The sequence below is a fragment of the Neodiprion lecontei genome, chromosome 3 (assembly GCF_021901455.1).
Source record: "Neodiprion lecontei isolate iyNeoLeco1 chromosome 3, iyNeoLeco1.1, whole genome shotgun sequence".
Classification (NCBI taxonomy): domain Eukaryota; kingdom Metazoa; phylum Arthropoda; class Insecta; order Hymenoptera; family Diprionidae; genus Neodiprion; species Neodiprion lecontei.
This window is the reverse complement of record NC_060262.1, coordinates 18,007,339-18,025,408: the sequence shown is the minus strand read 5'-3', so window position 1 is coordinate 18,025,408 and position 18,070 is coordinate 18,007,339. Positions and strand designations below refer to the sequence as shown.

General features: G+C 38.2%; 1 protein-coding gene across 2 annotated transcripts in view; it reads left to right on the top strand.

The window, feature by feature from the left end:
* Positions 1–281: 281 nt before the first annotated feature.
* LOC107227451 overlaps positions 282–18,070 on the top strand; it is a 118,906-nt gene continuing 101,117 nt past the window's right edge. The window contains exons 1-2 of one of the 2 annotated variants that reach the window (XM_046734846.1): positions 282–968; positions 14,258–14,579. In XM_046734846.1, coding sequence (XP_046590802.1) covers positions 14,399–14,579 — 181 coding nt within the window. In that variant the 5' untranslated portion in view covers positions 282–968; positions 14,258–14,398. The remainder of the gene's footprint in view (positions 969–14,257; positions 14,580–18,070) is intronic. The other variant, XM_015668596.2, reaches the window with a different exon arrangement.

Genomic DNA, 18,070 nt, shown 5'->3' with positions numbered 1-18,070 from the left:
AGTGAAAGATCGTGAAATCGGATGATCTTGGTCCCGTGGCCAAGTATAGCGCTGTCCATGGACCGTCGCAGATGGAGCCGATGGGCGAGCCTTTTCGGTGCAGGACCTTGACCGAGTGAGGACGAAGCCACGCTAAAGACTGCGGAGTTCTGCCTCGGTTAGCCTCGCCTCGCATTGCCTCCGCGGCCTCTCTCCTTCTCCTACCTGCCGAGAGGTCCGTGTCTCTCGGATAGTTTGTCTGCAGCACCGGGTAGGAGGATAGGACAGAATCGAAGTGGTGGAAGAACGCGCGCGGCCTACGCAGCAGCGGTTCCAGACCGCGTTCGAGGTTTTATTAGTTCTTCGGCTCTCGGCGAGGAAACGTGAGAAGGCGGTTGGTTCGACTTCGTTTGCGAATAACGCTGGTACCCGGAGTGTCAGTACAAGAGAGTGGTGGTCCCCGCACAAACAGTGAACAACCGATTGTATTCATAGTTGCGAAACGGAATCAAGTTCCTCTAAACCTACAAGTGCTTTAAATTGTCACAGTGCCGGAGTATCGATGTTGTGAAGTTGACTCTTCAGTGTAACAATTTTCGATTCTAGACCATTTTTAATCAGCTTAATTGAACAGTGCGAACGGGAGATAACACGATGTCATCTGTCATGGTGAATCGGCACCGATGCAGGGGTTAAACGGTCCTAGTGCAGGTGGAACCAGAAGATCGATTCGGTTCAGCAACGCCGGTTCGACGATTCGACGATTCTTGAAGCGAGTTCAATTATTCGAAAATGTTGTTCTTCGTGAACGTCAATATCATTTGTGACAACTTCTCACCGCCTGTTGTGACAATTTCGACCTCAGTTAATAGTGACTAGACACGACGACGATTATAGTTTTCACTCCGGAGTTTATTTGATATAGTTAGTGACCAGTTTATCAGCCAGTGTCGCGCTTACCAGTTTATATTGGAATACTTAAAAACAAGGTAAATTTTCAGACCAGCCGTTGAAAATGCACTGCTGGCGCTTTTGTTTTCATTTTATGATCCTATTCCTGGGAATAAGAATTAATGATTAAGTCGATTCTAAAACGCACCCACACTGACCGACTGCGTTGACGACTATTTCAATAATCGTGCAGAAAAATATCTTCCCTGTTCAACGAGCTGCAAGCCGATTGAGTTCGCCACGCGAAATCTTCCCAGTTTATTTCATCAATGTCAAATTTTGTCGGATGATGCAGCATTGTTGTGTGAAATTTGGTAGCAATGGTGCATCGGACATGGTTGTTTGAGAGTTGGGGTGTCCTTTCCCCGTTAATTCCCAATTGTCAAGCAACACCGCATGAATTATGCAGGATATCAAATTCCGCACTTCCAACTGTATAAAAATATTTTAATTTCACATTTAACCGATGATGTAAGAGTTCCGCGAACAAATTTTGAGTAAACAAATTTAGTGCCGTTTGCGAAAATCGGTTGTATTGAATATCGTTACAAATGTAGCTATCGGCTATATAGTACCGGCTAGTTGCTTGCTCAGCTCGGTTAGTTACCCATGAAATCATCCGCGTTTTAGATGTATACGCGTTTGCATGTTTTGAGCTCAATTAGCATCGCTCAATCACAGAAAACTGGTTTCTCCCGGCTACGTTATACCTCCAATCATCGCTAGAAGTACTCGAATAATACCACGCCACACTTCGGTAACGCCATTACGAACAAATAATTATTCACGTTTTCAGAAATGATAAAGTGAACTTGCTCATCAGAGAGGGAGTTCAAGATAATAAACGTAGCGTACAGTAGAAAGAATAACGATTTTTATTTCAATGTATCAACGTGATTGTCCGCAGATTATTCTGTTGGACTGATTGTGAATTTAATTCGACGAAGAGAATTTGCTAGTAAGATCGTTCAGTGGTGAATGACTTTCTTGTTTGGTATCATATATAACGATTGAAAACATGCTTGTTATTATGCGGCAGAATATAAGATTTTGGAAGACTAAAAAAAGTGGTTCATAACTGATTTGTCACATGTCAGATTATCTGTGAATCCTCTAAAGAGGTTTACTGGAATCGATTGATTTTATTAACTTTCTTTCAAGATAGTTGTGCATCAATTATTTATCAGATTATTATCATATTTGCGAGTTACAAGGATCTCTTTAGGAGATCGAAAATAAAAAATTTTTTAATCACAATCAAAAACTCAAATATATCAATGCCACGTTTAAAATCTCTCAAAATGGTTCAAATTCTAGCAGAATTATTTGATTCTACCATATGACGGCTCATTTTTTCCGACAGACTATTTCATTTTCTAAAAAGTCACTTAAACAAATTTTCTCGTTTTCAGTAGTTAATTTAATATTGCTATTTGTTGATGATAATCAATGTCGATCCACTGTTGAATTTTAAATTTAACGATGCTAAGACGATTAACAAAAGCGTTTCAGTGAATTTATAGAAAATAGTCTTCTGACTAAAGTGACCGACAACAGTTGTGGACGCAATCGAAGGAATCTAATGGATTTTGAACTATGTATTTTCAAGCAATTAGAAATGAAGTATCAATATCGAAGCTTTTGTTTATAATTTTAGTATTTTTTATTTTGTCGTATTCAAAGATATTTTCCTAGATTACAAATATTATAGATTGTTGATCAAAAAGGTAAAGTAGGTCTGTTTACGCTAAGTGTATGAGTTTGCACCATGAGTACGAGAAGGCAAATAGTGCATATATGGGAGCAAAAAAAGACTACCTCCACGGCGCACACGATATTTTATGTATCAATACTACGATTTGCAAGTTTTTTTTCTAGTACGGAGTACAGAAGAATGCACATTCCAGTACCAGGACGCAAAACTTCACTTTTTTGTATTTTGATACTCTCTGTAGCGTCGCAGAAACGATTGGTTTATTGGTTTACGTACACAAAAAAAAAAAAAAAAAAATAAAGGAAAATAAAACGTATAAACAATACTTGCTTTATGTGATAATAATAATAATTATTTGATGAGTATTCAATTCGCGACTATTCCGTAATCGAGTTAAAAGGCATCAATTTTTGTCCAACCAACCTCCTTAAGGTGGAATTTTTGCTCTTCCTGTCCCCGGTGAATGAAAAAAGCAAAAAAAAAAAAAAAAAACAAACAATCTAAAAAACGGAAAAAAATTTCGATCATTTTCGCCGTGAATTAATTTCCTGGACTTCGTAAGAATCGACGAATCGGAAGATGCTCGCTGGCTATCTTCATCTCGAGGAAGACCCGGGATGCGTTAGAGGGACAGGGTCTTCTATTTTTTGAAACCAACGGAGTCCTCCGGGATCGCGGTCTGAGTGGGCCATACATCACCGGGACATTAGGCCCGGACAGCTTGGACATTTATACTTCGTTACTTTTAGCCTTGTTCTTGAAAAAAGATAGGCATCAAGGACAGGTCGCCTAATTACCAAAAGGACGCATGTCGTTTGTGTACGAAAGGTGTGTATCTATCCTTCACTGGGAATTGTTTCGGTGGGTGGTTCAAAGAAGAATACGACAATTATCACGTCCGTTGACACGCCTGAATTTCGGCAGGCTAATTAGACCCGAATCACGCGTCTCACTGCTCTCGCCTTTCATAGATCGGCACTTTTTATTTCGCGCTTCAAACGGTTGAATATATTTTTATATTCAAAGATCGGGCGCCGGATTGTATCAACGGTTTCGCCAAATGAATTTTTAAGAAAATCCGAAATGTTGGCGAATTGGCTACAGGATTAGGTCGGGATGAGAATATTTACACCGTCGATTACCTTTTGGTACCTTGAAACTGTATGTACACAAAATTTTGATGAACATGAGCCAAATCTACGCTATGTTTCAATGCGACATGAATTCAAATTTTGATAAGGGTAATTATCTAGGTTTGTCACACAATTTTCACTCGTCATCGGTAGAGTTTTTTTTACACAGATCGGATGCAGTCATTGACTGGAATATCTCTAGCTCCTGCTATTGTAGGTAAAATAAAAGTTCTCAATTGAGTTATTCAGGTTCCCTAATGGATCAAATTTCGAACGAAGAGTTTCAACAGTGCTAGAATAGTTTTAAATCAACCAGCACGTCGAGTTGATCCACGGTAGTAAAAATCCATCTCATTTGTATATTTGTTTTAGTCTCATTTCTATTATTTTTATTCCAACTCCTTGTGCAACTCTGTTGCTGCATCCTATTTAAGAAGTTAACCGTACAGGTTCAACGGTTTCAGACATACATTTACGCCTTTAATAACCGCGCTAAACAGCCTCAGGCTTAAGTCAGGTTGGCAGTAACGAGTAGCTAGGTCGATGCGAGGAACGATTATGAGCCGCACGACACAGACTCAGATACAGACGAACTTTACAGGTACAAGATCGAGTAAAACAAGGTCCTACACTTCTTCAAATATAATTATGTAGGAAAAAAAAAAAATAAAAATTTAGCAACAATACCGAAAAGTGGATTGACCAACTTTGTCACTTTGTATTGATTTTATTTTTGTCAAGTTGGATTGCATCTCTACTGATACAGACTGTTTGATGACGAGGCTCGTACGTGTGAAAAAATAACGTGCCAAGAAGAAACGGTAAAACTTGTAAGCCGGAGCGGCCAACTGCGCATGCGTAAAATAATAAAACTATTGGTCGGTGAGATCCTACCGTGGCAATATTTTCGTCTGGAAGGCAGGGGGGCCAACGGACTCGAATCGGGACATGAGATGAAAAAATCTCCCGCGTTAACTGGTGAATCGAAATAGTATTCTTATGATGACTCGTAGCAGTCATCAGTCGTCGGTCATAGTTTGCAGTAAAAGTTTTACCAAGCGTTATTTTCCCTCGAAATTCACTGCAACAACAATTTGAGGTCTGCTCAATCCAAAAATACTTGCATCAATTACGCAACCTTCTCAAGCCACCTTTGACAGCTGAAACTTGAGATGACTAGCTTGCATGAAAATCCAGCAATGTTTGCGCATGCGCAGTCAGATGCTTAATTTGCCAAGTTTCACCGTTTCCTCTCAGCACAGTCTGGCTACCACTTCGTGTATAATTTACAGGCTAAAAAATAATTGCTTGTGACCCGCGAAGTCGGGGGGACCTGCGTCATCCGCGAGCAGCGAGCCGTTGATTGTCAGTCTCAGAGTGCAGGAAGCTGTTCGGCAGGGATTTATCTTGTTTTTACCTGGCAAATCGACAATTGGCGTGTTACGCAAACACGGCGATACTGTCCGCGCTCGGCGGTGTTGGTCTGCTAGGCGCTATGCCTCGTCCGTGTTATTTCCTTTCCTAATCTCTCGAGCGGGATAAATTTCAACACCGTTTCAAAGATAGCGATAAATTAAGGAAAAGGTGGACTGGTATTCAAATTTGAATTCGAAGAACTGTGTCAAAGTTATGCAAATCACGAACGATAAGACTGGCTGTTAACTTATTATAGGGTTAAATCCTTCTTTCTTTTTTCCCCCAACAGATGGAATGAATTTTTTGTAACCAGCGAAACTGGCGACGTGGAATATTTCCTTTGAATGTACGGCTTCAAAGTATTCATTAATTATTCGGAAACATCCTGAGTTAGTATTTTTTTTAAATTCAAAATCTTGTAGTTAAAACTCTAGCAGGTACAGGTGTTTTAAATAATTGAAAAGTCTTTTTAACCATTTCATCAATTCGATTTCACGGTTTTGAATTCTACCCGTAGAAAAATAATTTTTATTTGACCTTAGATTTTTTATAAATTCAATGAAACTTTGCGAATGAAATCTTGTCCAAGTAAATTCATTTGTATAACTTCGCAAACTTCTTGGAATGAAACACAAACTATTGTCGTAAAAAACATAGAGGAATGAATATTCAAACAACAGTTCTATAAACGTTATTTAGGTGACATTCCAACTTGTGTTAAAAGAATTGCTACGACACTTCAACGATTTCCATCCAAGAGTAACTTTCACACACGAATTTGAGGTAAACGGCAAAATTAGTTGTCTGGACACGGTAGTCATAAATCATAAAAACTACGTAACAACCGATTGGTACAGAAAGGAGACCTGGTCTCGCAGATATCCACTGCAGTCTGAAAAAAAGTACAACTATCTGTCTATTTTATAGATCGATGTATCGGTCTATCATATCCAAGGCATATTGAAAAAACAATTTGAAAGTGGTAGACAAAACGGGCAATGGAAACGGATATTAAAAGGAATTAATCACTGTCATAGAAACTGAACCAATACGTTAATAACACGACTATAACATACGGCGAAACAAAATCGATAACAATAATAACAAAATTGCTGGTACAATTCGATCCTATCTTACCTGCAGTGACGTGAATTTGTAGATAACCGCAACTACGTTATTTGTTACGTGTGAAACGGGGAGCACTGTCAAAGCATAACTGCCAATAAAGTCAAAAAAAGTGTTTACTTTAAGAAGTTTATGGTAGCCGAAAAATAAAAAAAACGCGTCGTTACCCTGATCGAACCAGACGAAGTTATTAATCATTACGACACCTCATCATAAAACACGTTGAGATGAAAAGACAAGATACGATATTTGATCGTCGCATCATTTGTCACCAAGAATCCAAGTATACCCTAGAAGTTTATAGCCACCTGTATAATAGGACCGAGTTGAACACTTAGCGGAGAGCAATCTTCAGTTACGTCTGCATCCGGTTTTGTGTCTGTGGCGGATCCATCGTTGTACGCATAGGTATAACGCGTATGTAGATATACCCGTGGTAATGACACGTTAGATGAGTCAAAGGCGGACGAGGCAGGTTGTAATTTTATAGTTTGATTGAAAAAGACATCAAAACATTCTTTTTCTAAATCTGCTTATACCTCGGTTTCTCTTTAAGTCGATGACGTTGAAACGCCGCATAAATATAACGCACTTTATGTCTACGTATTTCGAAAGTCTTTCTACATTTTGATGCGTCGTTGAAGCGACTGTGCGGCTCGTGACTTTGGTTTTTCGTGTTGAGTAAGTAGTAGAAAAAAAAAAAAAAAAATGAATAGGGAAGGGAGAAGGAGGAGATAAAAAGAGAACGTCACATTCTGAGGACGATTAATCTCTCGACGAGTTGGAGATCTCGGATGAGTGACCTTGCGCCGACCTCTCGGGATGGAGACACCTGGAGATGATTATAAACCATCCAGATAACTCAAATTTACCGTCCCAAGTATCAACCACACTCTGCTCGCGCCATCTGAGCTCGTGGCATTTAACCAAATTTACTTGCTCACCTCAATATGCTCTTGGCAACTAACCAACTGGCAAAAACCAGGTTCGTTAATTTCTGCACTTATGCATTATATACGTCATCAGCAGTACGAGTTGCGCAAAAAATTCCATATCTGAATATAATACACCGAAACTACTCGTCGAGCGGTAAAAAAAGGTCCTCTACCAAAGATGCGTATGCTGGGACAATCTCTTGAAACTTGAAAATCAATTGCGCATGCGCGAGTTTTATCGGCCGTTCGTGCAGGCTGGCCATCCCGAGTTTCAGCTGTAAAACTGACGGCGATGTAATTGATACGAATTTTCGAGGTTAGAATTTCAAATAATCCAGGTAGTGACTCGGAAAGGTTTGGGAAGCATTTGTTATTGGATCAGAAAATTGATTCTTCAAAGAACGGTTGGAATTTAATGCTTATGCTCTTTGAAAATTCAAACGTACATATTTTGTGTAAGTTGGCCCCCTGCATCGCAGACAAGAATATCGCTGCGGGAAGATTTCGCCGACCAATGATATTGAATTATTTAGCGCATGCGCAGTTGATTTTCAAGTTTCAAGAGATTGTCTCGGTAAACGTGCTTCTCTTATTTTCTCGTACCTCATAATCAGAGTTGTTCCGACTTTTCGGATTTTCTTTGATTGGCAAAAGTCTTGGTGTAGAAACTTTTCACGAGATTTTCCGATGACGTAAGAACGGAACTTTGACCACACAGTTGGAGATTTCTTACGAGAGGTGTTTGCTGCAGATTACATACGGCCACCTAGATTTTTCGAGGTTACGGATTTCTGAAATTTAATTTCACCGACGCTTATAAATAATTCGAATTTTTGTATTTATATTCAATTCAAGATCCGTAAAGCTCATGGCCGTTCCTCAATTAAGAATCAGCAGAAAAATTTGCAAAACTGGTTTCGCATCGATATACGTGTAAAGCCTTGATTATGCTAATTCCAATCGACGAATAAAAGAAATGTCAGTTTAATCCTAAGAGTACCGCTCCCGCAAATATCTTCACTATCTCGGTGTCTGATCAAAACGAATTCGGGAGATTCTTAGTTTTCATTAAATCCAGCACGTCACTAAAATGGAACCTGTGAACGAGAAGATTCATTGGCGGATGGGGAAAGAAAATATCAGTTCACGGCTGTTAATTGCTGTTCGCCATTAGTCGAGTCAAGCATCGGAATGAGTTGATTCCAGCAAATCGCAAGAATACGGATTCTGTGACGGTGTGATAAATTATTTCCTAAAAAGCTTAATTCCTTAGACTAACGAAAATCGGTGACCTTAATGAAGGTGCTTTTCTTGTTTTTTCTTTTTTTTTCAACTCACAATCAATTCAATTTACTTGAGATTGATGGCTCCCTTATTCGCATCCCCCCTTACGGCATCTACTGTATATAATCAGCGGAAATTTTGATACAGAAAATTTGTTGTCAAAAATTAAATATCAACAATTGGGATACCAATTTTTCGAAAACCTTAAAGGAAACTGTCTTGTCAAAATTTTATTTATTCGTGAGATAGACACGTTAATTCCTTACTCTGCAAAGTTTTGATACTTCATAATTAATATTAAATTAAAGTTTAACTTAGAGTTTTGGAGCAAACTAGTTAGAGTTGGTAAAAAAAGGTTTTGAACCGATTTCTATATATCACTGGTCAATTGCAGATAAAACAAGTTTTAGAAAGCTCAAATCTTTTCACTTGAATTTCTTGCGGCTGGTTGGAGAATTCAGTTAAAACTTCATAGAGATATGCGACCTAATCTACACGTTCTTTATTTCTTGAGGGTTTGTTCTAAAATCATACAAATATGACCATTTAGCCGTCTGTCTTTCAAGTGCATCACCCAATAGATGTATAAAAACTAGTGCTGTGTGATGAATCTATTAATCGTTCTTTCGATTGGTGGATGACGTGGATTGAGTTTTTCGATTAATCGTTTTTCCATTTAATCGATTAATTGTTCCTTCGACTAATCAATTAATCGGTGAATTGAGTTTTTGGATTAACTGTTTTTCCAATCAAACGATTAACGATTGACGGTTTTTATAATTCATCGATTAATCAACGGTTTCGATTCATATACCGTTTGACCTGCAGACTTATTATAAGACAACTTCGATAAATCGATTAATCGAAAAAACAATTGATGAAAACTATCGGTTAATCCATTTATTGAAACAATGACCAACCAAAATCGTCGAATAATCGGAGAAACGATTAATCAAAGCATTACCAATAAAAACCTGAGAAAAAAGACTTAGGCAAACCAAAGAACATTTATTCGTGGCGCCACCGGTTAAATATTTAACTGGCAAGAACTTAAAATTATACGGGTGAATTAACTTAGACGAAAATCTCTCCGAATCCCGATATTCAATCTTCACCATTAAGATGACTTAGGAAATGGATTTGGTGAAATAAATCGTGTTATTTCGACGCCATTGCAGCGCTCAGCGGGTTTCTGGGCCGAATAAGGAGAGTGCAAGACGGACGGAACGTCTTAATTCAACAGTCAGGAATCGCACGTTCATGCAAATTGTCTCATTTCCCCGCATGTGAGGCAGCCTCTCTATTTATTCCTGCAGACTTGTGCCGGCTAATAAAGAGGTTGAATTACAGTCACTCATCCCGGCTCTTCGAACTCGCGCATCCCGCTCAGCATAACGGGCATCGTCAAGTAGGGACCTTCGGGTGCTGCAACTACAAGTATCACTTCTGTTTCCAGCGACCGCGATGGCCTTGGGAGATCCAAAGGTCGTCCTCGTCGATTTTAAGGTTAAGCGGTACGCGACGTGAGCAGGCATCGGAATTCCGATGGAAAAATGACCCTTGACTTATTTTAATTTTGAAAGGATGTTGTTCAATATTCCGCTCATAACCGAAAGCTCGTGTTTGAGAAAATCCAATTTGAAACTCGTGTTGTAAGCTGAGCAAAATTACATTTCTTACTTAGTTACTAAAAATATCTAGTAACATTGGTATCGTTACAATAAAAGTGTAATAATACTGTTGGAATTACAAGGAACTTTGGAATATTTTAGTGTAATTATAATTGCAAAGAGTATATTTGTTCCTTATTACAACATTCAATCTGTCTGCTGAGTTTATTATATTTTTCAAATAAATCAAACCTCGACAGCAATTCATTGTTTCGACAACATTAAATTATAACAGTAGTCACAGGGAAATGTAGTACAAGTGTCCATAGTAAAACAGAATAATAGGTTATTGGTAGGCAACTAAACCTTCCGATTGCAACTATAAAACTCATTTGCATTTTGTATCCGGACCCATATTTTTGAATCATGGTCAGAAATGGAAATAGATAAGGAACCGGCATACAATTAGAGATTTCCCTTCGTGTATACTGGCCGAATTTAGAAAGTCTTACATGGTCAAAACTGTATTTGATGCAGTTCCTGCAAAAGAATTTTATCACAGTTTTTTTTTTACAACGAATTATTTACCATCAGTAAAATATAATTGGATTGATTTTGTTGACTAAAAAAATTTTTCGTATGGTAACGAAGTTTTCGTTCCAACCGATCAGCAATAAATAAATCGTGACGTTTGCGTCTGTATATTGTACAAACAGCTGACCTATTTTCTATTTTGTTTTTTCAGCTCGAATTTATTTCTATCCGTGTGATTAGTCGCGTTCCTTTCTCCTCTACACTTTGCCACCTTGTTACGCTTGTTACGCTTGTAATTTACCGGTTTTTTCTTCCTACCCCGCGGGAGATCAGCGAGGTTCTAACATGCGGCGCTGAATTAAATAGTCGAATAGACAAAGAGCCGCATCGTGTCGATATATCCTAATTCGAAGGCATAAAAAAAAGGTGCCGCGTCACGCGCTAACTTGCGAACCAGTCTTCAGGATCTGAAAACTGGAGTGGCGCCCCGGGTGGTGGCCTTTGGATTTAGCATAACGTGAATGTTAATAGCTTAAATAGGCACTGCTCCGCAAGCAGCCGAGGATAGCGTGTGTAGTAAACCTACTCTATCTATAATGTTCATTAAACTACAAGCATTTACAGATGTAATGAGTATCTACTGCAGCAACGGAAGCTGCGTGAATAACCTGGCGGGCTAAGATGATTGGCTCACCAAAAACCGATACTTTTTTTTATCGATTTTCACTACGACGTAGTAATATATTGGGTATTTATCAAATCATTATACGCGACATCTATAAATATGTCTTTTAAAATGCAAAAAACAAGAATATTGGAATTATAAACGAAAGCTTGGACATCGATGCTTCCTTTCTAATCGCTTCAAAATGGTTCAAGATCGACTAGATTCGTTCGATTTCATTTTATGATGGCTTATTTTATTTGGAAGACTATTTTCGACGAATTCACTGAAACGTACAGTTATTGTTGTGTTAGCGTCGTTAAATACGTCGTATTTCAATAACCGACCGATATTGATCATGATCGAAAAACGACGATATTGAATGCTTGGGATCATTCGTGACCTGAGGGGTTTTGATCGAGATTTTCGTAATTTGAAAGTTTGAAAATGTGATTTATGGCGCCATTTGTTGACGAATGACATGTATCGCTTCCTTGGAGCGTCATTCACGTAAATATAAGTACGTCAGTCTTGCTTTAGCAGTGTTGCAAAGTAAATGAGGGTTGTTAGGGACCCCAAGGTGCCAGCTGTGTCACAAAAGTGTGTTTTCTGTTAGAATTATTTTGACTGTTTTTCAAGATTTCAGCATCTAATGTTTTAAGCTAATTGGATTTTTTTTTGTGTAGTTGTGTATATTTACTTTTTTACTATTTGTACAATCTACGTTCAACTTTTGTTGTAAACTTTTCATTGGGAATCATTATAAGAACAAGCGTTTCAAATAATTTCCATGTCAAACAAACTTATTTTTAACAAATAAATGAATATCTTGAAAAAAAAATAAGCATGTTTTTCACCAAAAATTTTTGTATCCATTTTTCCAAATAAATACCTTTCTTCTGCTGCAATAATAAACTTGAATTTTTCTTAAGGGTATCCAGCTAATTTTTTAACTCTTAATGTCGAGAATTAAAACAGTTGATATTTTTTTAATAAAAATCGTCATTTTTAAAATTTTTACCTACCTTAAAGTTGAAAATTATTGTGCCCGTTTTTATCCTGTAAAAAACACTTGAGTGAATACCCGAAAAAATTCAAGTAAAAATCTCAAATTGCTTCGTTTCAGCAATCAATTTTCGATTGGGGTCTTCGACGACCCCAAAGTATCAGCAATGTTCTACCAGATAAAGGTGCCTGCTAAAGGTTAAAACAGTTCAGAATTAATAAAAGGATACCGATGTATGAGCAACCGATCTGTTCAACCACACGCCATGTTACGATCTTCTATATTAATACAGCGATTGGTGCAAAAATAAAATACCCTAAGGCAAGGAGAAGAAAGAAACTGCTTGAAATTTATGCCTGCACAATTTCATCCACGGAGCTCGCTCTGCTGCTTAGCTGGGTTAATCTTTTCGTACATGTATGCACAACCCAAAAAGGCATACAAATAATTTGTACATCTCGAGGTTTTCGTGACTGTTAATAGTGTATTTATCAGGATAATCAAGGACCAGGCGATGGCTGTTAATAATCAAATGAGAATTTTATTGAACGATTCCGTGTGCCATGTGAAAAAAAAAACTGGAAAGTCGGGTTTCTCGTGCAAAATTGTGTACAATGTTTACGAATTGATTATCAGCCTTCGCACGAATAAGAGTACCCATTATAAAAGCCAGTATCTCTTATAAACTATTAAATAATTTTTTTTTTTTAATATCCCGCTATACCTTCTACGTTTTTAAATGCTTTCTTGCCAATGCCACATGTACCTATAACCGAATCTCACGCCATGTTTGACAAGCTCTTAAATTTCGCCTGCCATGTGTCGCACTGTGAATTTTAACGCATCAAATATCTATACGCATGCCAATATAACGTAACGCAGTACGTGTTCATTATACATGATATATACAGTTCACCTCTGTACAGAATACATTATGTAACGATTCATTCGCATACTCATTGTATCAATGCTAAAGGGTTATCAATTATGACGAAGTTACACGTATGCGGTTTTTCAAATTGAAAAATACCTACTCATGGTCAACATCGAAGGTGCAAAAAATAAAAGAAAAAATTGAAATCACCGTGAGCACATGAGCTTATACTTGTAATTGTTGGTACGATTTCTAACAAATTGAAACAAAATTTACGAGATAATTGTTAATACACAAAACGCGACGTTTTATTTCACATCATAAAGATGTGTAAAGGTCAAGATATTTGCTCGAGGCATGAATAAACTTGTGGTTATAACATGAGTAAAATTGCACAATTTCGAACTTTGAAACACTTTGATATTTATGCAATCAAGACAGAGATATGAAATACTTATAGACATGCTTCGGAAGGAATGTTTCTCGTTCGACCGTGATGAAGAATCTCATATCAGCCATCTTGTTGTTTTAAGCGTCGTAATTCAGGGAGACGTAAAATGGTTGACAAAAGATCAAGAGTCATCATTTTTTATTCTGTCGAACATGCCCATGTCTTGAATTTTTGATTCTGCATAAATTGGCGTCAGAAAAAAGAGCGAAATATTTCCTCTAAATACCGTGACAGTTCTAAGAACTGAACACCCAAGTAAGCATGCGCCAAGTTTTCGGATTCTCAAACAGGTTATAAAATTCTATCTGGTTGGGCCTTGGCGCGAGCTATTCGAGGTTACATTGACTCAAATACAGCCTCGTTACATTTTGGATACCTATAACTGCCAACGAATTTTCATAACTTACAGCTTCTATACAGCGAATTATTTGAATCCAACAATTGAGTCATATGATTTGGAGCATGCGCATTTGGTCGTTACGTTTTCCAATACTGTCACGGAAGAAATACGAATGTGCGATACGCGTGATCGGTGTGAATTGAACGCTGCCATTAAAAGTGGAGCTTTGCTTGGGTTACAGGTTGGTGCGCAGGTAGCAGTTGGTGATCTTACGAAAGGTGAAAGGTGAATATCGCGGTAGTAAGAGTGTCGTTGCGAGTGGTGCGAGCCCTGAGAATTGGCAAAGTAATCTTGTTATGACCGGGAATCGAGATACAGAAAGATGCCCGCGGTCCAGCGCTCGGAATCTCTGAGATCGCGGATCGAGCCGGCCGAAGAAGCAGGATCGACTTCCGCTCAGGCCAATTCTCTGCCGCCAATTTTACCCGTGGCTTCCGGTTCCGGTGGCAAACCCGCCGAGCGCAGCGTTTCCTTCAATAGAGACGTCCACGTTAAGAGGATAGGTGAGTTTCTGACGTCGAACCACAGCTCCTGACGCCAGCGCTGGCAGTCTCGTCAATTCAGGTTTCCGACAAACTTTTTTTTTTTCTCGTTTTGCTGAGTATCAAAACCGGAGCTGAACACTTTATCCGGGTTGGCACGATTCGAGGCAAAAGTTACGTTCTCATTGGTTTTGGAGAGAGATCGGTTAGCTTGAATTGACAAGGCTGCCAGAGCCGCACTACCAGCTCCACGCATATTCTGTCTAACTCATTCTAACTTTTAAAAATACCGCAATAAACGTTAACTCTCTGCCCATTTACGCCGCAACTAACGGCACGAAATTTTGTTCTAATGAAATAATATAAAAGAAAAACGATGCTGTTTTATTTTTCCGCCCGGTTTTGGCCGAGGAATGAATAATAATGGATTATTTACCTCGATCGTCTCAGGAAAGTGAACACCCAAGTGCGCACGAACCAAGTTTTCAGTCTGTTTGGACAGGTTGACCAACTCTGTCTGGTTGAGATCCGGCGCGAACTGTAAATACACGCAAGCAATTTGAGGTTATGTTGAACCGTTATATTTTAGCTGTCTTAAATTCTCGACGCAACATAACATCGAAACGCTTGCGAATTTTAATAGCTACCATCTGATCGCAACTGAGTTGGTTAACATGACAAGCAGACGGAAAACTCGATTCAAATTATTTGAATCTACAAATAGAATCACGTGATTTGGCGCTTGCACATTTGGGTTTTTAATTTCCTGAGACTGTCACGGTATATTAGCACAGCATAACAAGTTGTTAACAATCCCTGTTTATTTTAACAAATAATTATTTCCTTCGCGTGTGATTTGCGAAAAAACAGCGATAGCACTGTCCACGTACGATTGTTGCTATCGTTTCCAGAATCACTCGCGATTCAATTGTTCAATCTTTCATTTTTTCTTTTTGACATTTATGTGTACTTGTTCGTTATATGACTTGGGGCTCGTATTGGTGCAGCGTATTTCTGTGTGTATCGATGTCAGGACTCACTTTTCTCACCCCCTCGAATAACCCTTCCAGTCTTAAGTCTTGCTTAATTTCAAATTAGATCCGACAATCAACTTCCCTTCGCTTAATTTATTGTTTTCTTTTATTTTGACTGCAAAGTTAAAAAAAAATGACGAATATCTTCAGACTTAGTAAAATTCTACACCATTAATTGACGTGCAATACAGACACCGCCACAGCGTAATTACCTACAATGAGTCGTCAAGATTTCAAGATTTTTTTCCACAGCGTAAACTAATGCTCCTTGTCATTCCGAGTATTTTGCGTAAATAGGTATAATTACCTTCTCTATACATATATACCTTTTAACTTATCCCACACATCATCATCATCACTATTTTCTTGTGTTATGCTAAACTCGTAATAGCTTTGGCATTGAAATAAAATTTGAGTTTAATTTGAAGAGAAATTCTGTAGAAAAGGCTTCAATCGTCTAATTATAGGTAGTTACACAAAGATCTGTTTTTCCGTTAAGACGTAACCAACAAAGTATCGCAGGTTCCTCATTTTCAACAAAGTATCAAATGACAGTAACAAGACTTGGAAGAGACATAACATCTATAGATCTAATTTCCGAAGCTCCGTCTGGTTGAACATAGATTCGGATCCAGCTAAAAATTTTGTACGAAAACTTGTGGTATGTTTTAATTTTTATCAAAGCCCTGTGATCAGTGAAAACCAAAACGCGGAGAAAAAAAATTTGAATTAGTATATTCAAGTTTTCGGTTGAAATTCGAGTTGTTTTCAATTAAAAGATTCTTCGATCTTGGTGCTTTTTTTTGTATTAAATATTGCTTTAAATTTGAGTAACACTGTTATTCTTAAGAATAAAAAAAACATGTTAAAACTGTTGCAATTTGATTTGAAATAAAGCATAAGACTTGGTTTCGGAAATACAATTGACTAGGACTGATAAGCAAAATATCGAAAATTGTAAGCGTGAATTAAAAATGAACTTCGATCGAGATTATAATTTCCCGTTGTCCAATATGGGCAGTAATTTGATGTAGGTAAGCATCATTCAACGACAGTGTTATCCGTTATTTTGATTGGCAGGACGAAGTGTCAGATTGGTTGGCCTGCCGGGATGTCGATCGGCAAGGTTAATAACTAATCAAATAAAATCGTGTCGCGCGTTATTAGAGAGTCCTACGGTAGACGAAATGGCAGCAAAGTGGAGGGTCAGAGTGGCATGTGACGATGTGATTATGGATTTTTCTCCGCAATTTAACGAGGGGCGGCAAGTTTTCAACCGTATATAATGGAGACGGGTACTCGATGTACGCCTGCCTCGGATTCCCACACACGAAGCTTCATATCTCGATGCAGAATATTATAAGTACAACAGTGACCTTCGAATAACTCTCCAACGCTCCGTCATGTTTGACCTAATTTTTCGATACCAAAATCATAAAGTTGGCAGTACCAATCCCGCAGCGTGAGAATTCAGAAAGTGATCGATATTGTTTCAATAACGAGCTAAATATTATTAAAAGTACGGAAAAACGTGGGTCAACGAAACAAGCAATATAATTTTAGCTATCAATACAACATATTCTCGTAATTGCTACATTGAATTTGTTTGTTTAACCAAAAATATTTTTCACTTATATGAAGTCTTAACATTAATTAACCGTCGCATCAACGTAAAACTATCGCAAAAATTACAAGAAAATATCACACGAGTGACCGTAATCGAAAAAAATTAACAGTAAAACGTTCCAGTTTTTTTGATTACACCTCCAAAATTCAGTCTCATCTTATACCCTGTAATACTGTTTTGGTAATGGAAGAAAATAAAAATAGTTGCGTATTGTACAGTAACGAAAACTAGAAATTTCTCTTGGCGTATACATGTAGATTCGTGAGATTCCACTTTCTGCGTTTCGTCAAATCAGGGCGCGAAATAATAAAAGACAACGATGCACCGACGTGTGTCCAGCATATCTGTGAACAGATCCACTTGCAAATTAATGGCTACTAAACCGGAGTTACTATCGAGGAATCTCCATTCATATTACTTTATAGTGGCACCGCCGAGTTTATAGGCTTAGTGGCCGTTTCCACGGTAGTAGGTCCCTCGCTGTTGCTCGGTCTTGTAGTTTGTATCCTACGATCATGGTTACACATATTCTCTTCTGGGACAGCAGAGCGCGTGCTATCCATTCTGTACGCTGAACAGACTATCGAGACCTCGAAAACTTTGCAATAAAATGGAAGAATGCCTTGACACTACAGACATTGTTGGTAATATTACCGAGAACTATTTTAGTGGGTTGAATTCTTATTTGTCCGTCAGTTGTAGCAGCTCTTTGAGAAGTTCGAAAGGAATGCAGATCGTCAAGGGTGACGAAATAGATTGCCAGAATGAGACTAAAGTGTTGGATATTGCCGAAAACAAATCGTCTCGCAATTCAGAATTTTTTGTTCAAGCCGAACAATAAGAGGTGCTTG